The following is a 23034-nucleotide window of genomic DNA, read 5'->3' as shown; positions in this document are numbered from 1 at the left end:
CAAGAGTCTCCTAGTTAGAGCATGACTGTCATGTGATAGCATGATTTAGTAAGAGTTCTGTTACAGAAAACAAATGACCCTATAGAAACAGGACTAGGAAGAACAGTTAATGACAGAATTAGGTTTTTGGTCCAGAAAAAGACTCTAAGGAAGAGTTGAAAATATAAATTTATATGTTCTCACTACTAGAAAATCTCAGTTATCCAAATGGTCTATTTAAGCTCTGGAAGCCAAACTGTTTGAAAAGTTTTATTTGATAGCAGAACACATCTACAACTGGATCTTTACAAAAGAATTTGTGCAAAAGAGAAATAAATTCATACATAAGATTTTGCTGTTGGAATTTGGGATAATTATCAACAATGGATTTAGCTTACAAGAATACACACAAAATTGTACGTGTAATTACGTCTAGGAAGCAGAAGCTACAGTTATCCCATGACAAATCAGTTTGTTACAACTCATGTTAGAGACTACGCTGAACCTAAGGAAAGACAAGTCTAGGGGCGAGAAAACAAACTAAGTTATTTCAACCTGTAGTGATACATAGGTGCCCTTAGACTAAAAACACTTATCTCAAAAACCATGACTACTGACTCATGATATCAAGTCCATGATGTCTACAACATTCATTTACCTCGTGGCTTTTCACCTCCTGTCAGTTTTCAAAATTATATACAAATTTACATATACTAGACATTATTGACAGTAATTGTTACCTTAGGACATAGGTCTCTATCTGAGTAACCACTAGATTTGGTCACATGTACAGTCTCTGTCAGTGGCCTGCTTATCTGACAATGGAGGGCAGATCTACTAGAGTGACCCAAAGGCAGAATAGAAAGCATCGGGTCCACTTTGTTGTTTCTCAAAGTCTGAAGGCTTCGTATGCAATTCAAAACATGAATACCAACACTTTCCATAGGCCAAAGTAAACAGGCACTAAATGTGTTTGGGAACACCCAAGAACTGTGATCAGTGTCTGGTGTGGTACACAGCATAAAGTAGTTAACATATAAAAAATACTGTTTTCCCTAAAGGGGGAAAGCAGACAACGTCCCACTAGTAAAAAAGAAAAACACTGGTGTTCAACTTCCAGTTTAAATACATTTATGAAGGTTGTGACTCCCCACTAATTAAATATCCAGTCCAGAAGAAATTATGACTTAAATATACAAGTATAACAGTATTTCTATATCAAATTTAGTCTACGATTAAATACAATGTTATATATGTATATAGATATAAATACACGTATATTTAGATCTATATAGGCATATATGCATAGTACCTTTATGGGATTCTCTAAAATGCTCACAGTAGATAATAGGGTATTAAGAAAAACAAAGGCATAAGCTTATAAGCTAGAGTGTATATAAAAACATCTTTTACAGCTTACTCCTTGTGATACCTTCTGTGGGTTAAAATAGCTTAAGTTCTTTATGTCTGAATTTTGATTTCTGAAAGCAGAAGTGTGCTTTGGTATTCAAACATTCATAAAAGTTTAGTTTTTCAAAATAAGGAATAAAAAGGCAGAGAACATCAAACACTGGAGGGAAAAAAAACCTTTTTCTAATCCGGAACATCATACTGTCACTTAATCAAACAGTGGTTTTCAACAGGTGCTCTGCTGAAACCTAGCTTCTTAGAGGAGAGTTGGGGGTACTAAAAGGGTTTGATTCAAATTCTGCTTTTATAAGTGTTTATCTTTAATAAAACACACATTTAATGATTTTTTTACCATACTGGAGACTCCTGGTGATAACTCCCATTACTACCAGGATAATTTGTTTTTGTACAGGCCTTGGTATACAACCACAGCTATCTTTATGTAAAGAATCTCCTGAGATGTGTGTTTCAAACCTGTTACTATCTGCACTAACTTACCTCTGTGCCAATCACTATGGAAAGGAAAGGATATTATGATATTATGGAAAGGAAACAAAATTCAGAAATAAATTGGCTGCTGAGGTTTCACCAACTACGGTTCCAATTTTGCTTTTGTGTTAAGAAATCTTAATATTCTTAGTAATGGGTTAAGTAAGCAAGCATTACAAATGTGAACTCAAAATCCATATATACTGATAAAATGGACTTTTCAGGCTTTATGTATTTAGGTTACACATAGTATTTTATTAAAAGAAGGTTCTACTGCTAAAAAAAGGTCTGGAAAATAATACTCTATAAGAAGCTGCCTTTTAATTTAATTTCTGAATACAGTATTTAATGTGATTTAGTTTTCTAAAACAAATCGCCTTTCTAATACTTCTCAATCCCTGAATTATGCTGTGTAATGAGACAATTTCTACAAACTGCAGCACTGCAGCTCTTCATAAAAAAAAGTAACTTGTAAAAAATTAAGGAGAAATTACACTAAAAATACAATTGTTTCACGCTTTTCCAATATACAGCTTTCAACTACGATTTTTATTTTTTAGCTACTCATATTAAATCTCAAAATATGTTCACGTTCCAGGTAATACAATTTAGTGTCCTCACACATCAAATGTGTTGTGTGTTTTGATAGTTTAGGCACATTTTGAGATTTTATTTTGTGGTTTTATTATAAAACAGCTTATACACACCAAACTCAAACAATCTTTTTTATTTAAAAATCCACCTCAAAATTCACTTCTGAGTTTTAGTTTTTGTTTAAAAATAAGTGAAACATTTAAAAGCATCAAATATTACTAGTCTACAATTCATCTTGTTATGAACATTTTTAGTGTGTGGATTGGAGAAATATACCCATTACATTGATTAGGCACAGTGTTATGGCCAACAGGCCAGGAACCGGGGCACATCTGTGTACTCAGGCAACAACTGGAGGTCAGAACGGAGGGGGCCACACTTCAGCTGTGTGCACTCTGACCTCTGTATCCCCTCCGGAACTTAGTCTTAAATCAACACATAAGAGATTGTATGCAACTTAGTTTAAAAAATACAAAAAACTACACCGGCTTCTTAAATTACAATGCAAAGGTGAGACAGATGAATACAAATTTTAGCCTCACTATAATCTGTGGTCTTGATATCCACGTCACAGGACCATGTTATAGGTGAGACAGAACTATAAGATTCCTCTGGTGGTTTCAGAAATCGGGTTGGAAGGAGTCCATGACTGTAAGATTTCACATTATTGCAAGGCTCCAACAACTCTTGAATTGGGACAGTGAATAGGAATCACAGTACAAAATCCTTGATTTTTTTTTTATAGGAAAAGCCAACAGGTGCTACATATGAGAATCACTTATATAACATCTATTTTTTTCTTAAATGCAGATATAAAATTTTAATTGCATAGGGATTTAAATATAAGGCCAAGAAGGATATTAAGTAAAAAAAAAAAAAAAATTTCATACAAAGGGCACTATGGTGTCAAGAAATAGAATTTTCATTCTTAGAGTCATAAGTCTGAATTACTGTCTAATTAAAAATCACAGTATGTTGCTATAACTAACAGTGAATGTGAACTGTTCCATTAATTCCAACCTGGAAACCAATACTAGGACTAACGAAAACACAACTAACGCTCATTGTCTAAACCTGATCAGTGTATTAGCACGTCAGTCCCTGGTACGTACCTGATTAGTTACATACTCTACCTTTTGTAAATAATGTAAAGTTTAATACATGTTAACAAGCATGAGGGCACATCGTCACTGCATGCCATCAGTGATCTATGGGCTTAGTTGGTAATTTCATTATTCAGTCTTTAAAGAGTGCAAGATCCCACCCAGCAGAATCTTCACCCAAGGAACCCAAAACACTGTAATTAACAAAATATAACAAAATTCCACCATTAACAACTACATGTACATGAGTCAGACAGCAAGGTCCTGAAACTAGTACGTACATCGTCATCAGCATTTTGGAAGGCAATGAATGGTGAGTCCAACGCTACTCTGTATTTTAAACTAATGGTTACCACCTGAAGCTTCAGGGAGACAGTTAAAATTGTGTATCTACTTCTCATTTTAATGTTGTTAAACTGCAGTTTTTAAACAGCAACTTCCAAATCTAAAAGTAGCTTAGTTAACTTAGTATTGTTCTACAGAGTAGTGTGAGGAAAACAAGAACTCCCACAGGAATTATGTTAAGGTACATTTGGGAATACCCAAACCAATGTTTTAAATGAAAAAGTGCATAAATACAGTAATACTACAAGTGTGTTAACTGTGGAACAAGTGTTTGGGAGCTAAACAATACTATTTTTCCCACATTATTTACATGTCTTGTAATTGTTCAGATACCACAAAGCACCATTCAGGGTCTAAATGACTTGATTATGTCTGAAAGATCTTTTGACTTCAACTCTACTCATGTGAGGATCTCCTAGAGGAGAAGAGTCAAGTCATCTTCAGTCCAACACGGCCGTGATTATGGTTCTGCTCTTGGGATCGATCTTTACAATTCAGTTCTCATTTGTTCAAACACGTGGAAGAAGCATTTTCATTTCACGCTCTTGGTGGGTGTTTCAGATTCCGTGGACTGTCTGCCATCAGTCCAGGCTTCCCGGGTGCTCTTCAGTGCCAGGGTCTTCTGTTGGTCAACCACAACATAATCAACCCTCTCATCTGCTACACTGCTGCCTGAGCCGCTGCTCTTTTGCTAAAAAGCAAAGAAAAAGAAAAAATATAAAGTCTCCCATATAAAGGAATGTTTCTGAGTCAACATCCATCTTAAAACAGAGACATATGGATACACACACACACACACACACACACACTCACAGCAAATAATCCTGAAATTCTGTTGAGTCACACACAAAAATAATATTACCTCAATTTAACGATGCTGCCTCTCTCCTAACACTACACTATTTTTCCTTAAATTGAAAATTATTTACATATCAGAATTCAAACCAATGCTCTCATCTCAGATGAAATGCATATAAAATAGGGACAGCATACAACCAGTTCATCTTAATTAAGGTACACAGCTTGCTTCTCCCTCTAGCCTTTAGGGTATGTTTGACTTTTCAAGCTCTGAGAACATGTATCAATCAGCATCTACTTTCAGAGCTTAGAAATGTTTAAAACTAGACAGCCTGATGGGTCCTCTTCCTCCTAAATACTAGATTTTAGCTAATAAATTTAATTATTAAAGCATTGCTGGACTCACTAGAAGGAGCCATGGTGGTACAGTGGTTAAAGCTCTCAGCTGCTAACAGAAAGGTTGGCAGTTTGAACCCACCAGCCCCCCTGCAGGAGAAAGATGTGGCAGTTTGCTTCCATAAAGATTTACAGCCTTGGAAACCCTATAGGGCAGTTCCACTCTGTCCTGTAGGGTCTCTATAAATTGGAGTCGACTCAACGGTTTTTGGTTTGGTTTGGACTCACAAGAAAGTAAGGGAAATATCCAAAGATATTTGTTTATGAGTTAGAAATAACTCAGTAGAAAGCTAGGGACACAGCGGGAGCAATGAAGTTTCTAGATGGTAAAGGCAGGGCTGTCTTTAGGATAAATGTCCATCTCAGTGATGCAATCAGGAGACTAAGCCTTGGTACCCTGGGTAGGATGGCACGCTGGGGACCTTCCTGTTAAGATTAGGACCCCTGAAGGGGATTGAAGGGATCCTAGGGTGGTGGCATCTCCTGACTCCGAGAAGAATGCAAATCCTTTTTGGAGAAAATTGAGGTCTTCAGGGTTTCCACTGGTATGTTCAGCAAAATGAATACTTGTAAAAATTTATAAACTACACAAGGAAATAAGCCACTGAGAATGTGAGTCAGCAGAAAACAACAAACAGAGATTCAGATCCCTGAGATTGAGACACTGAAGTTACTGCGTATAACACACACACACACACACACACACACAGTTTAAAATTTGTTGAGTAAGCATTTCAACGGTAATCACTAAAAAAAGTAGAAAGTAATTTTTAATTTCCATACCATTATTAAAGGAAAAAATACACTTATTAGTCTTTATAACTGTTACTTCTGATTTATCAAACAGCATTAAATAAGACTACTAAATTTAAATGAAACATAACTGAGATACGATATTTTGGATTTAAAATGTGAGCTAACTGTACTTATAGAGTAAGGTTTCACTTACCTTACGTGGTGGTGTGGATTTCCCAGAATCTAAATCTAAATCTAGGTATTCCACTTGTTTGTCTCCTTTGGGCTTTACCATAGGGCTGCTTCCTCCATCAAGACTATTACTGCCAAAAAGATTCTGAAAGAATAATACAGAAAAATCAACTGTCGAAATTCATGATACACCTCTTATCTTGTTGGCCATCTACTGAAGCCTTGATATTTATGTTCAGGAGGAAATAACTTGAACAAATGTCTGATTAGAAAATTAAATAACCTTTCAGGATTAGAGGAAATAATATTTTAAAAAACTGATTAAAACCTTTCTTACAGCAAGCTAAATACAGTTTCAAAAGTTAAACTCAGTTCAAACTAAGATTGGGACATCAAGCTACAGTAATTGTGATAGCTCAACCTGAACGTTATTAAATACAACATTTGTACTCAATTACGTTAAAAATGCTACCAAATCCAAGCCTTATATTCCTTGTTGTTAAATGGAATTTAATAAGAACCTTTTATATTTCATTTAAAGGCTAAAATCCGTTTACAAGCAGTATGTGAAATTACAGTTATAAACAATGACTCTTGGCAAAGTCTATTTGGTTTCAACCATCTGGAATTTCTATCACTTAATTTCCTGTCTTCCCTTAGCCTGACCTTTTCCCTCCTAATAGAAAATGTACAGTAGAAGGACTCCTCTATAGACCAGACTTACTGGTCTGACAGAGACTGGAGAAACCCTGAGAGTATGGCCCCTGGATACCCTTATAGCTCTGTAATGAAATCATTCCTGAGGTTCAACCTTCAGCCAATGATTAGACAGGCCGTAAAACAAGTAAGACTAAAGGGGCACAGCAGCCCAGGGGCAGGAATGAGAAGGCAGGAGGGGACAGGAAAGCTGGTAATGGGGAACCCAAGGTTGAAAGGGGGAGAGTGTTTACATGTTGTGGGCTTGGCAACTGATGCCACAAAACGTGTATTGAATGTTTAATGAGAAGCTAATTTGCTCTGTAAACCTTCATTTAACGTACAATAAAACCTTTTTTTTTTTTTTAAAAAAGGACTCCACTATAAAAAGATCAAAGAAAAAACAAACAAAGGACAGTAATAAACAAGAACAAAGAAGCTTGAGGTAGAAAACTGAAAAAGAAATAGGCTAACAGGAACCTGAAGACCAAAGCTAAATAAAAATGAAAGGATAACATGAACTTATGAACCTACAAACACCCTCTGAACTAATTACAAAACAGTCTTCTAAATGGGCTCCAACAAATGACTTGTTCTTTTAACTTGCTGCTTTCAGCCCCATCCAGAAATGTTCCTGGTTCCTTAAGGGCAAGACTTTACACTCTTAGGGACTCTTACCCTTGTGCCCTCTTATCATGTTGATTTTATTGTTCACACATTACCTCAGATACTTTTGAAGAAAATCACGATGGGGTTAATAAATTTAAAAACTGTGTAAGTCTGATTCTGTTGGTTCTTTTATATTGCCGCTCCACTTCTCTTTGCTTCAGTTAAACAGGGTAAACTGTGCTTTGGGAAAAGGCATTTGCTAGAAAAAGACTGAGTCTTTTCCCTTATTTGGTGGCAGGGCTGCTGCCAGCCCATATGAAACCCTCTGTGAATTAGGAAAGACATAGCTCTGTGAGTGGCACAGGGCCTGGATTTCACAGACACATGTACTCTTATGCAGTAAACCACTTGCCAACTGAATGTTACGGCCCTATTTGGAGGAAAAGATTTTAAAAAACCAAATTCAATTATTGATAGTAAAACATTCAAAAAATACACTGACAAGATGATGCAGGACACCGAAAATGTAAGCAAATTTGGTGTTCAATCAGTACAAATTCCATTTACCTCTCTCTCTTTGACCTAACTTAAAAAAAAATGAAGAAACTGAAATCATCAAGAATTTTTTTCTCTGAATGACTCCATTTTTTATTCTTATATGAAAAAATCACGCAATCATGAACCTGTGTCTATGTTTAAGTAAAATTCTGTATTCAATGAAAGAACCCACACCCAGCATTTCCCTGTCTGGAAATGCTTAGAAGTATCCACAGTATTACAAAGTTAAAAAAAAGGAAGTCATGATTTCACACAACCTACTCGCTTAATCCCACTAAATTGTTCATAAGGAATTTCCAAGAATTAGTAGTTATGCTGTTAGATGTCTAAATATTACTGGAACTGAAAATTTTTTTCATCTTTAAGTATTGTTAATTTTTGTGTGTCTACAACGAAGTCTATTTGCTCCTGATCTCGTCTCAACTGGGAATAGCTTGTCTCTGTGTTCTAACCTTTCATCCAGTGTTTTCCCAAAAGAGCTGAAACTCGAAGATTCTAGGAGTTCTAATAAGTATTCTGTGAATTAAAAACAAAAACACTAGTCCTATGTTTGTTGACGCTTTTAAAAAAATATGTAAGATAATTGGCCATGTTTTTGTTATTATCATGCAACAGTATTTACGTCTTTGGCAGCAGGGCACCATCACTTGGATTTCAGGAATCTCATTAAGGTTCACCTGACAAATGCATGACTTCTGATCTTTGTACAAATGAACAGCAAGCATGACCAATCCACTGTTCACTAGACAGTGCCTACTCCGTGATCACCAGTCTAAGAAATGTACCATGCGTCAACATTTCAACGTATAGAATTTAATATTCATTGCATGTATAAATTAGATTTGATCAGACCCTGTCTCAACTTCTCTAAAATGTTTTTATTTTTTTAACTGACTTCATCAATCCAACCATGCATTAGATAATGTTAACTTCCGCTGTATTCCATTAATACATTAAGTCCCCAAATTAAGGAGGTTTAGGAAATACTGCTATAACTATCATATTCTTTGCTAAGGAAGAGTTGTGTGGGCTATGATGAGTCTCTGCAGTTGGCAGCATGTGGAGATCTGAGTGCCACAGTGAAATTTCCTAATGTGCATGGTAGGTAGATATTTTCACCTGGGTCATTTTTACTTATTTCTAAAACCTAGCACCTAAATACTTCAGAAATTCATCAGAGGACGGTTATTTAGATCCCACTAATGGAGCCCTGGTGGCGCAGTGGTTTAGTGTTTGGCTGCTAACCAAAAGGTTGGCAGTTTGTATCCACCAGCTGCTCCTTGGAAACCCTATGAAGCAGCTCTACTCTGTCCTATAGGGTCACTATGAGTCAGGATCGACTTGATGGCAACGGTTTTTTTTTGTTAATGGGCAATAAGGAGCCCTTGCGGTGCAATAGTTAAGCACTCGCTTGCTAACCCAAAGATTGGTAGTTTGAACCCATCATCAGTTCTATGGGAGAAAAGATCTGGAGATCTGCTCCCATAAAGATCACAGTCAAGGAAACCCTACAGGGCAGTTGCTATGAGTCGGAATCGACTCAACAGAACACAACAACAAGAAGTACATTTATGGCTTTTTTGTAAAAATTTTATTTTTATTTCCTCGGACTTTCTGGTTGGAACATTTTTCCTTTTAGTCTTTTCCCTTCACCTAAACACTTATCCAAGACAAATCACACTTTCAAACTTTCCTATTACATGTTCGTCCCAAGATTTTCATGGTATTTAGTATCGCTGACAAAAGGATAGACTCTTTGGTATCCCAGAAAATACTGTGATTATTTTTGTAGTAAGAGAAAAGTTCATTCAACTACCTAAAGATGAAAATTGGTGATGACATCTACTCTGACACAGCATTTAGGATTTACACAGACTCTTACTAGAGTCCATTTACTATAATGAAGAAAAAAAAGGTTAATAAAAATAATAAAACATCAAAAACAAAAATTAGTTAATAAAAATTGCCCTGCTTGAAAAATCAGTGACAACATTATTGATACAGTTGGCTATATCAATAATTCAATGCTGATATATTTTAAATTGGAAACCCTGGTGGCGTAGTGGTTAAGAGCCACAGTTGTTAACCAAAAGGTCGACAGTTTGAATCCACCAGGTGCTCCCTGGAAACTCTATGGGGCAGTTTTGCTATATTACTGTATTATTCAAGCTTTTCATATCACTTAATTATGCTCCCTGACAACATACAGTTGTGAGGAACCTGTGTTTGCCTAGAGTCTATGAAAGATGACAAGCAAATACATTGATAGAACTGAGTTTTATTCAGATCTCCAAATAGAACTGTTTTAAAGAAAGCCACTAAAATGTTCCTCATCCCAAATTTTCTTTTTTTTAATTTTTATTGTACTTTAGAGGGAAATTTACAGAACAAACTAGTTCCTCATTAAACAGCCAATACACACATTGCTCTATGACACTGGTTAACAACCCTGCAACATGTCAACACTCTCCCTTCTCAATCTCATTCCAAATTTTGACATTAGATATTTGTTTATTCTGGCAGATACCACCTGGTTGTCCCTCAATACCTGCTCTTCCCTCTCCCATGTGAATGGGATTTTTAGCTGGGCCCACTTCCCCTCAGAACAAAGGCTGTATTTCCCAGTCCCATTTGCGTGTAAGTGTGGTCACACAGACTAAGCTCTGATCAATGGTCTATCTAAGGCTGCTTCTGGGAACCTTCTCTATCAGGCACTTAAGCTACACCCTTTGCTGCTGCTTCTCCCTTCCCTCCATTCTGAGGCTTGGAATGTGAATCTGCTGGCTGAAGCACCCTTTTGTATTATGAGCGTGCGGGCCACACCCAAAGGCCATGGCAGACTGGAGAGCAAGAAGCCCAAATCCCAGGGGACTCTGTACCACAGAGCTGCCACAACAACCCTGGACTGACTCTCTGGACTTTTACAAGAGAAAGAAACTTCTGTCTTAAGTCTATGTATTTTCTGTTACAGCTGAACTTAATCCTAACTGATAAACACTCATCTGCTAGTAGACAAACAGGGCAAGCATTAGAGCTGATTTACGGAAAAGCAACAACAAAATAATAAAAAAATTAAGATCAGTTTGTACTGTTAAACATCTGAAGCATTTTCTGGCAACTCCTTATTTCTGGAGAAGATAGCATTTCCTATTATTACAAACATGCTCATGCCTTGTGGTAATACAGCCAACCCGAAACAAATGATGTTTCTAAGTAGGTCTTCTTTAATCTTTAAGCCTTATCTAAGGGCGTATTATTGAAGGATCATCAAAAGACCTTCTGTAGAAGACTAATTCAACATAAGGGTGCCATGACACAGGCCTGAAGAGCTGCATCATAAAATGCTTCCAGTAGAGTATTTTCTTGAATTGTATCAAAGACCAAGGACATCTTAAAGGAACTGTAACTGGCAAACTTTTACGATATTTAACTAATTTACATCTAGTTTAAAGATATTATAATTTGACCCTTTATTGGTTTTAGACTTTACAATGCTATTTTTAAAAAGCATTTTTTAAAAAGGTGCCTTTTATTCTTTTCCCTTAAATACATAAAGAAAGATGTAAGGGTAAGGCTTATAGACTGGAAGATAGGACCCAGCTTGAAAGTTTTAAAAGGTCTGCTCAGGAAGAGAGAAGAAGATGAAGACTTTACGTACAGGGTCTTCATTGGACAGGTTCGGATTCATGGGAACATAATTCTCTTCGCTGTCGTGAGAGTCACTGCTTGAAGTTGTGCTATGCACGGAATCCGGTCGGGGGGACAGAGGAAACCTAGAGGAGCTAATTACCAGAAATTATCATTACAAACAGAAATCTTGATGAAAACTTCTACATCACTTCCAAAATAAAAGTATGAGTGACAGTTAACATTTTTTCTGAAATATTTATGCTTACAACCACTTATTGTACAGATTTATTGTAATGTAATTTGTTGTACACATTTCAACACACAACATATTTACAGCTATATTACGAAAGCATATTGTTGACATCAAATGTTCTTGTGTAAAACAGATAAGCAAAAAGTGTGACTAGTGACTTGGGAATAAGGAAAAGTTACATATAAAAGAAGATTTAAGAATCCTGTTTTTTTATAAAACTAGTTGCATGTATACATAAAATGTGAACACTTATTCATACACATATTCAAAACAGGTTTGCAACTTCATAAAAAAACCACACCCACTGCCGTTGAGTCAATTCTGACACAAAGTGACCCTACAGAACAGAGCAGAACTGCCCCACAGTTTCCAAGGAGCACCTGGTGGATTTAAACTGCCAACCTTTTGGTTAGTAGCTGTACCACTTAACCACTACACCACCTGGGTTTCTGGTGCAACTTCATATATCTAATTTCCCTATATATAGGGTCGCTATGAGTTGGAATTGACCCAACAGCAAAGGGTTTTTTTTTTTTTAATATACTTAAATAAATCTGTATCAAATAATCTTGCTTTCCAAATTTTTCCCTTACCTCCCTCATCCCCACAACACAAACAAGAAACTACCTTATTTTCTAGATCAGTGGTTCTCAAAAATTTATGGTCTCAGGAAACCTTTTATACTCTTAAAAATGATTGAGAACCCCAAAGAACTTTTGTTTATATTGGCTATATATCTATTGATATTTACCATACTAGAAATTAAAATAGAAATTTGTGAAACACAAAAGCTTTTAACCACACATTCTATTAGCTGTCATAATGGAGACATCATCACATGTCATGCAGTCTCTGGAAAACTCCACTGCATACTTGTGAGAGAAAAACAGTGGAAAATGCAAACAACATCTTGGTATCTTAATGAAAATACTTCACGGAACCCTGAAAAACAGTGCTCCCCAGACCATCCTTTGAAAACCACTGTTTCAGATATTTTCCATAACAACGAATAATTCTAGATATTCAGGTTATTCAAACAAACCAGATATTTTAAACAAAGACTTACTCTCGAGCAAAACTCCTAGTGATGGGAGATCGAACTGGAGCTTGTAATTCTTCCCATTCTGTCAAAGGTTTTATTTCCAAAGGTGCTGGCTTGACTACACATGGAAGAGACAGAGAAAGATTTTAGTGTACAGAACCCTGGAGAATAAACAATCCTCTCTGCATATCTATATTCTACAGTCATATACACCTAAGACCAGCTAGTTCAATGATCTCATTTCACATATGAAAAGAGGATCATGGAGGTTACATGATTTGCCCAAGGTCAAACAGCTAAATAATACTGTTGAAAGTAAATCAAATAATGATTTATGATTGCTGACCCCAAGTCTAAAGCTCTACTACCCACCTGGTATTTCTTAATTTACATAAATATTTCATGACTATAAACCAAATGAGAATAAGGCTGAGTAATGAGAAACAGTTCCTTGATACACACTTCTCATTATTCATTAATCCATTTTTTCACTAGTTAAATATGGAGATTTAATCTTACATGTAAAAACGTTCCTATTCTTTAATATTGAAGCATCAGTTATACAATTATACATATAAAATGTTAAAAACAAAAAGTTTTGCGAAAATAAAAAACAAAAAAAATCAAATCTTTTAAAATAATTTATGCTCAGTACAGAAATAAAAACAAAACAATAATTGTATTTTAGATTTAAGCTCTGCTCTGAGAAAATTAAACAATTACCTTAAAACTTTAGCTTAAGTAATAATTTCCTTTACCAAATTAAAGTTAATATTTTATTAGCCATATTTATAAGTAGTCTTTATCTACCTCATTATTACAGTAGATAATTATTATACTAGTACATGCCACAGAGTTCTCAGTTCTTTATTCTTAAAGTCAAGACTGAAACATTTTTCAGAAATTTATAAAGTGAGCAAAAGAATTACCATTTGCTAATTTTAATTCTACTTTAGGAGATTATTTAAACATATTAGGTAAATATTTTAGTAGTATTTCATCCCACCACTCTAAAGAAAATTTTTCATTTTTCCAGGTTCCCTTCTAGACTTTGTCCATATTTGCATACTATGTTATAATTGGAAACCCTGGTGGCATAGTGGTTAACTGCCACAGCTGCTAACCAAAAGGTAAGTAGTTCAAATCCACCAGGCACTCCTTAGAAATTCTATGGGGCAGTTCTACTCTACCCTATAGGGTTGCTATGAGTCGAAACCGCCTCAATGGCAACAGGTTTGGTATAATTACCACCAAATGATGGAAGAGGTGGTCATTTTAAAGGGCTACACAGATTTACTGAGGCTTATAACTAAATATTTCTGTTAACTCAAATAGAAAAATTCAATAAAACTTTCTGAAGACCAAATTGATTTATTAAATTAATTTTGCTCATCGAGATACTGAAAATGAATATGTAGAAAATAACGTCTTGACCAAACGCATTTCTCTAATTCTTAATTTTTTTTGGAAACCTAAAGGCTAATAACAGCTTAGCTGTCAAATTCTAAGTGATGGCATGAAATAATTCATGGAAATCAGTCTACATTCTGTCTCAGAATAGAATAAAAATAGAATATAAACACTAAATACAAAAATAAAGACAGAAGACAACTGGAATTTACAAGCTTAAAGGAAACAACGTATCGATGTCTAAAAATTTAAAGAATACTGCAAAAGGACAAGACTGAATATGACACATTATGGCATTTTTAACATGCTGTTGTTAATGACATTACAAGGAAACTCATGTATTATGGGAAGCATTCACTTTAGAAATAACATGCTGGGAAGCTTTATTTACAACAGCAGTGGTATTCTTCTCCTTTACTTTTTAAGAAAAAACCATTACGAAATAAATTCCCAACGTCCCATACAGCATGCGGTGCTCAAGTACATACCCTTTCTTCTTGTAGCAAAGTCACCTATGGTTTGTGAATCAGTTCGCTCTAAACCATGGGGTTTGGGTCTTAAAATTTTAGGACTTTGACCTAATTGGTAAAAAGAAGACTCTCTTAATATGTTATTTTTTAATTGGAAAAATGGATTCTGTAAAAAAAAGCAACAGAGCCCTGTGCGGAAATGTTACATCTTAAAAGCATAAATAAAAGTTTCTGAAGAATTTTTCAATCTTGCTATATATATCATCCATGCTCAGCACAATGGAAAGGAGAAAGTTGCATGCAACAATGTAATAAGCAAAGTGTTATAAAAGATGGCTAGGTTTTTAGAGGGATAACTAGCCCTGTTAGTTGTTATCTTTAGTTCCAAGGAGGGAGGAAACCCATGTGCCATGTTAGCTTTTCTTCTAACATGTCTCAGAAAATGGAATGGAATCATATAAAATAATAAAATCCTTCCGCCAGATCTCCAATACACCCTTCTTTGAAGTTTGGTGTCTTGTAAAAAAGCAATAAGGTCTACTTCCCTTTAATATTACTTTCCTAATCTGGTAGAGATGTTTTAAAAACATTAATCTGACTGTTCCTGCATCTTCTAACCAAAACTTTTTCAGAGAAACATGTGGACAACACAGTATTTGCTAATCCAAGACCACCATTTATTATTCCTAGTGCATACTCAGTGGCTGCCCAATGATACCATCTTACAAGGATTAGATATCTAGGTTCTGGCACTGCTGATTATTAAGCTTCAGTTTAAGTAGTTAAAAGCATAAATTCAGTTGCTATCATTTTCCTTTCATTTAATCTCTGCCACATGCAAGTACTGCTGAAAAACCCTATGAAAAGGTCTGGGTTGACAACCAGCAGTTGGCCTCATAACTTTTCCAATTGGAAGTTTTTATGCCAGCGAAGCAATATCACCTGAATCACTAATTTAAACTACCCTATTATTAATGGCATAAAAAAAAAAAATTTTTTTTTCTTTTTTTTATTATTAATGGCAGGTGCCCTGGTGGCTAACTGAAGGATTAGAGGTCAGATTACAGCCTAGGAAACCCTATGGGGCAGTTCTACTCTGTCCTACAGGGTGGCTATGAGTAGGAATCGACTCAATGGCACACAACGACAAGATTCTTAATGGCATTGAGTTTTCTTTTTTCTTGGAATTTACAAAGTTGACTTGACATCTATTAGATGGCAAGATTAGAAATTTGCCTGTTAAATGCTGGTATCTAGCACCTTATCTTCCAAGATCTAAAAGTTTCTTAATATGTGATTTTCTACAGTTATTAAAAAAAACCCCAGAATTCTCTAATTTACCAATTTTCTAAGTCAGACTATTAATACATTGAGTTTATTCAGAAGTGAGGCAGGCCTAGTATAGTTTTGAGCCATGACCTCTAAAACCTGACTTATCCAGAACCCCCCCTGGCAGCACACTGTTTCTAAACCAAGGGAAGAGGTCAGCTTTTAAAAACTCCCCCAAACAGTGTACTCGCCTTCTAAAAAAAGTAACAGAGGGTAGTTGTACTAAGAGAAAAATAGTTTATTTTAGACCTCAAAGACCAAATCCAGCCTCCTCATTTTCTGAGTGAGCTACCTCCAGAGAAACAAAGAGGTGAAGTGACTTGCTCAGGTCACAGCCATACTCAGAGGCAGACCTAAGGTTTCCTGCAGCCTCCCACCAGCTGGTATGGTGCTCCGTATTCCTTGTGCCTCCCTATCCCTTCTGGGAAACAAGGATTCTTAGGAAACTGAGCATTTAGCATAGGAATGTTTGTCTACTGTTAGTCTCCAGTTCTCTCAGTTTTAAGATCTTACAGCTTTCTCTGTTACATAGTCACAAAGTAAGAAACTCAACTAGAGAAAAGAAATGCACTTATACCCCATGTATAGCTGATATTACTCTGAACGTCTGGATGTGGTTTGGGGCACTGTATTGACTTGAATGCCACAAATGGTTGGTAAGTAGGCAATGTGATGATTAGTGATTACAAAATGCTTTCACAACTACTTTTGGGTTGTTGGTATTTACCCAGTGTGTCCTAGCCCAACTCTTTTTTTGCAAGACCCACTGTTATTAGCTCTTCAGCAAAATTCTCCTAATTTTGCACCGTGGGTATCTCTCAATGGTCACTTTTTGCATTTCTCAACTTTGTGGGTCCTTGGTATCTTACATACATTTGTGATTAAATAATCAAGGTCACATACCTGCTACATTTACCTACTTATGGTTTCTCATTTTTTCTCTGGTTTCATATTCCAACTGCCTGACAAATTACCTCCAATTATCCCTCCAATAAGTGAAACTGAACGGATCGTCCCTCCTCCAAACCAATGCCATTCCTCACCTTCGACAGCCTCAGCGATAACACAAAACCTCAGGGGTATATTGTAATAGCCCATCTCCTTTGATCAACTGCATTTGGTCTTCAAATGCTAATAATTTGCCATGATGGCAACAAAAAGAGCTTTGAAAATAAGTAGCACTAAAATGGAAGGATCAGATCATCAAGGTCAATAAGACGGTTGTCTACGCCTATATGAATGGGAACTAGACCACTACAAACCAGAATGATCAGAGGCTTATGAAAAATAACAAAGGAAGCTCTTTTAAAACCTATGCTTTGAAGAAGAAAAACGATGCAAGAAGAAACACACTCTTTGGGAAGGCAGAGTAACTGTAATAGATAATCAAGAGAAACTCAACTCTTATCTTGCGTTAGTCTTCTCCATCTAGAAGACTGCTCTGCAGACTGACAGGATAGAAGAAATAACAATGAGAGGCAATTAAAGGCCTGGTTATACAAAAAGAGTACAAAGTGGTACCAGGTAATTTCAAATTTCCATTCAATGAACTACAATTCAAGATACTAAATGGTGTTACAGACATAAACAGAGAACCCCTGTTGGTAATTTGGAGAAGTCACGGAGAGTATGGAAGGTACCACAAGACTAAGCTACAGATGCTTTTTTTACATCATGTTCTTCTGAACTATCCTTTGCTCCAGGTAGACCATTCTCTTCTCTGTTTCCCATGTACAACTTTTTAAAATTGTGCTTTAAGTACAAGTTTACAATTCAAGTCAGTTTCTCATACAAAAACTTATACACACATTGTTATGTGACCCTAGTTGCTCTCCCTACAGTGTGACATCATACTCCTTCTCTCCACCCTGTATTTCCTGTGTCCATTCAACCAGCCTCTGTCCTCGTCTGCCTTCTCATCTCACCTCCAGACAGAAGCTGCCCACGTAGTCTCATGTGTCTACTTGAGCTAAGAAGCACACACCTTACCAGTATCATTTTATGTCTCATAGTCCAGTCTAACCTTTAAAGAGTTGGGTTCAAGAATAGTGTTAGTTTTCCCATGTACAACTTTTTAGGGAGCCCTGGTGGAACAATGGTTAAGCGCTTGCCTGCTAACTGAAAGGTCGGCGGTTTGAATGTCCCAGCTGCTCTGCAGGAGAAAAGGCTTGGTGATCTGCTCCTGTAAGGATTTATAACCTATGAAATTCTACAAAACATTTCTACTTTGTCATATAGGGTTGCTATGAGCTGGAACTGACTTGCTGGCACACAACAGGATCATGCTTTTTTTTTTTTTTTAAATCTATTATTGTCAATAGCCATCATTTCTTCACTAACCAATACGTATAATTTCTACACAAAGCTCAAGTTGTAATACATTCTCTAAAACTTTCTTGAGAAATGACTAATAATTAACATCAATGGAGGGCTTACTATGTGCTAGGCGTTCTAACAACTCATTTAATCCTAATAACAACTCTGTGAGGGAGGTACAATTAAAACAGACTAATAATTTTACCAACGAGGAGGCTAGAGCTTAGAGAAGTTAAGTAACTTACCCAAAGTCACACAGATAAAGAGAATTAGAGCTGGAATTTGGATTAAGGCTGCAGGTTCATGTTCTTATATCCACATCCTTATTCCTACAGAGTTTTTCCATTGTTCTGCTTTTGCTTTTGAGTACGGTTTAAATCCTCCCAACCAAATTTTAAGTACTTCAAACTGGAAAATACAGATCTTTTACATTGCCCCATCTTACCTAACACAGTGACAGGCATAGGGCAACCCCTCAAAAAACCTCCATTGAATTATGTTAAGTAGATATGCAAAATCATTTCACTCTCCTGAAGGCTTTATTGTCATGACTGGTGTTTAGTCATCTAGTGCTGCTATAACAGAAATACCACACATGGATGGTTATGGGAAAAACAAATTTATTCTCTCACAGTTTAGGAGGCTAGAAGTCCAATATCAGGGTGCCAGCTCTAAGGAAAGGTTCTTTGTCGGCTCAGGAGGAAAATCTTTGTCATCGATCTTTCCCTGCATCTAGTAGTTTCTCAGAGCAGGGATCCTGGGTCCAAAGGATGCACTCTGCTCCTGGCTCATCTTTCTTGGTGGTGTGAGGTGCCTCTTTTCTCTGCTTGATTCTCTCTTTTATATCTCAAAAAAGATTGACTCAAGAAAAACTTAATCCTGTAGATTGAGTGCTGCCTCATTAATATAACTGCCTCTAATCCTGCTTCATTAACATTATAGAGGTTAGGATTTAGGGCACACAGGAAAACTACATCAGGTCACGAAATGGCTGGATAACCACACAATACTGGGAGTTACGGCCTAGCCAGGTAGACACACATTTTTGGGGAGCAAAATTCAAACCGTAACAACTGGTATTTTCTTGTTGGTCACAATAAAAACAAAATGTAAAATGTAAGTGATTGTGAGATGCACATAATGTGGAGTAAATAATTTTCAAAGAAGTCACATGATCTAAGGGGCATATATGAGCCAAAAGTAGATGTATGGAACCAGTGAGTCAGATATTGCTTTCCCTGGTAAGTCTTCCTCTCAAATTCTTTCTTATCTCCATTATTTTTTTTCAAAGTGCATTTATAAAATTTACATGTGTTTTCTACTCCCAGCAAAGCTTAAGATTGATTTTAGGGCTAAAGTCACAGCACAGAAATACTGTGCCAAAATGTATTGTGTCACCTAAGCTGTTTGTTGGCTTTATTTCTTTATGTCCTCCCAAACTCAATTCAGCACTTATGTTCCAGACGGAAATGAAAGTCATACCCAAACAGCAGTCCAATATGACTTAGAAGGAAAAAATGAAAAAGAAATTCAAGGTGTAAATAGGATTGTCTTAACCTTGCCTCCTCCTCCACTACCTGAATGCAAATACTTGAATGCTTTTCTGATTGTTGAAAGGTGTGAAAATAAAACAGTAAGAAACAAGAATATTAAAGTAAAAGCCAAAACAAACCAAAAATGATTCTCAGAGTAAACAGAAAAAGTCACTTGAGCCTCACCCTTTAAATCCTAGGCAGCTACAACTTGGCTTTAGCCAGGTTAGGCTTGAACAAAGAATGCAACGTTATTTTATTTAGCAAAGAGGACTGACTACTGGTCAGATTCCTGTTTGTGTTTCTCCTCATGGTGCTAACTGTTATGGATTAAATTGTATCCCCCCAAAATGCGTGTTGTAAATCCTAACCTCTATGATTGTGGTTATAGTCCTATTTGGGAATGGGTTGTCTTTGTTAGGTTAATGAGACAGGTTGAGTGTAGGGTATATCTTGAGTCAACCTCTTCTGAGTTATAAAAGAGAATTAACGCAAGCTTTAGTAAACTGAGATAGGGGAAGACTGATGCCAAGCCACATGGAGATCTCCAAGGAACCAGGAAACAGAAACTGAAGAGACAATGACCTCCAGAGCTGACAGAAAGAGAGAGCCTTCCCCTAGAGCTGGTGCCCTGAATTTGGACTTCTAGCCTCCTAAACTGTGAGAAAATATATTTGTTAAAGCCATTCACTTGTGGTGTTTCTGTTATAGCAGCACTAGATAAAGAAGACAGAATTTGGTACTGGGAATGGGGCGCTCCTCTAACAGATACTTGAAATGTGGAAGTGGATTTAGAATTGGACAATGGGTAGAAGCTGGAAGAGTTTCAAGGTACCTAACAGTAAAAGCCTAGATTGCCTTGAAGAGACTTTTGGTAGAATTATGGACGTCAAACGTAATTCTGACGAGGGCCCAGAAGGAAGTGAGGAGAGCTACAGAAAAAGCCTCCATTGTCAGAGAATACATATGGTGCCACAAACAGAATGTTGCTAGAAATGTGGACGTTAAAATGTGCTTCTGCTAAGGCTTTAAAAGAAAATGATGAACATGTCATTGAGTCATGGAAGCAGGGTGATGCTTTTTATGCAGTGACAAAGACCTTGTATGAACTATGTTCAAATGTTTGGTGGAAGGTAGAGCTTGTAAGTTATGAACTTGGATATCTGGCTGATGAGATTTCTAAGCAAGATCTTAAAGGGGCCGCCTGGTTTCTCCTTGCTGCTTTCAGTAAAATGAGAGAGGAGAGAGATGGGCTTAAAAATGAACTGTGCGAAATGAAAACAAAGATTTGGAGAATTCTGTTGTATGAACTAAGGACAGTATCCTGGAAGTTTCATCAAGGACATGGCTACACAAACTTCTGCTAACAAGATTTAGCCTGTGACTGATGGATCTAACTAACTACCACAGCAGAAAACTCATCAGCTTAGACTGAGGGGACAGAGAAAGAAAGGAGAGATGCTGTCTGCCTCTTGGAATTCTACAGGCAGGAAACAGGCCAAAGGAACTACATCTGTTGCCCTGCAAGAAAAGAACAGAACTATCCCTAGAGTGGCTTGGAGATCAGCAGAACTGTTGGAAGGAACACGTGAAGCAGGGCCTTCTCGATTTCAAAGAGTAGGATCATGGCCTCCTAGGTTTCAAAGGGTCGGATCTTTGTCAACTCAGCTCTGGAATGTGAGGCTGCTGTTAAGGTGCGCCAGGGGTTGGGGCTGCTAGCCAAAGCTGAGAAGCTGAGGGAGCAGAGTTGTCATCCCAGTGGGCCTGAAAGGCGGAGATGAAGCCCAGGGCTGAGAGGCCTTATAATGTGTTCTGCTGACTTGCTTGGTGCCTGTTGTCCCTTCTTTCCCTCCAATTTCTCCCGTTTGTAATGCAAACGTCTAGCTTGTGCCTGTTCTACCATTGTCCTTTGGAAGCAGATAACTTATATTCTAGGTTTCACAGATAAAGAGGAATTTTGCCCCAGGATGGAATTTGGACTTGGAGTTGATTTAAGAATTTTTGCTATGATATGATTGGGTGAATGTGTTTCAAGTGTGGCAAGGACAGGAATTTTGGGGGGCCAAAGGGTGGAATGTCATGGATTGAAATCTTGTCCCCCCAAAATATCTGTCAACTTGGCTAAGTCATGATTCCCAGTATTGTCTGATTGCCCACCATTTTGTCACCTGATGTGACGTTCCTATGTGTTGTAAATCCTATCTCTATGATGTTAATGAGATGGAATTAGCAGCAGTGATGTAGACTCAGTCTACAAGGTTAACCTATAATTTAAGCCAATCTCTTTTGAGATTTAAAAGAGAGATGGGAGCAGAGAGATGGGGGTGACCTCATACCACCAAGAAAGTATCACTGGGAGCACAGCATGTCCTTTGGATTCGGGGTCCCTGTGCCTGAGAAGCTCGTAGTCCAAGGGAAGATTGATGACATGGACCATCCTTGAGTGCCAGCAGAGAGAGAAAGACTTCCCCTGGCGCTGATGCCCTGAATTTGGACTTTGGACTTCTAGCCTACTAGACCATGAAAGAATAAACGTTTGTTTGCCGAAGCCATCCATTTACGGTATTTCTGTTATAGAAGCACTAGATAACTAAGATAGTGGGTATAAGATTGATGGATATAACCGCCCCTCATAGTTTCTCCCTGTTTCTCTTAACTGCTTGTTTATATTACAGCCTTTGAGTTTTTCTATATTGGCCCCCAGATCATTCTCAAATACAGAAATCTTGACTTTCCTTTGTACTAATTTCATACAATAACACAAGAGGCAATTATCCAAGATGAAATTAGATATAATTTTATATATCTAATTAAATATAAAGGCACAACACGCCTGGGTTGTGCTAAAACAAATACTTAGTATTCAGCCTTGATTTTACAGTATCAGAGATGCTGAACTCAGAGAATAATAATCCAAAAAGTCTGCATCTTTTATACAATACAAATGAATCAAGATTTTTCAATACTATTTACTCTGTGAATAATATTTTATCTTTACCATACTCGTATGCCAACAAAACATTTCTAGTTTTTATTCTAACAAGAATATTTATCAGGGTTGGTTATCACAATGAAAATTCTAGACTTGAATATAAAGGGTCGGTAAAAAGAATACTGACACAAACCAATTATCACCATGCCATCTTAC

General features: G+C 36.8%; 1 protein-coding gene across 2 annotated transcripts in view; it reads right to left on the bottom strand.

Moving 5' to 3' along the window:
- Positions 1-235: 235 nt before the first annotated feature.
- The window catches only part of GAB1 (GRB2 associated binding protein 1), a 143914-nt gene continuing 121115 nt past the window's right edge, over positions 236-23034 (bottom strand). Inside the window, exons 7-11 of one of the 2 annotated variants that reach the window (XM_003417503.4) lie at positions 14728-14817; positions 12854-12947; positions 11563-11686; positions 6064-6186; positions 236-4611 (exon numbers count right to left, since the gene is read on the bottom strand). In XM_003417503.4, the coding sequence (XP_003417551.1) occupies positions 4453-4611; positions 6064-6186; positions 11563-11686; positions 12854-12947; positions 14728-14817 (590 nt within the window). In that variant the 3' untranslated portion in view covers positions 236-4452. The remainder of the gene's footprint in view (positions 4612-6063; positions 6187-11562; positions 11687-12853; positions 12948-14727; positions 14818-23034) is intronic. The other variant, XM_003417502.4, reaches the window with a different exon arrangement.

The sequence above is a fragment of the Loxodonta africana genome, chromosome 13 (assembly GCF_030014295.1).
Source record: "Loxodonta africana isolate mLoxAfr1 chromosome 13, mLoxAfr1.hap2, whole genome shotgun sequence".
NCBI lineage: Eukaryota > Metazoa > Chordata > Mammalia > Proboscidea > Elephantidae > Loxodonta > Loxodonta africana.
The sequence above is the reverse complement of the archived record's forward strand: the minus strand, read 5'-3'. Positions and strand labels throughout refer to the sequence as shown.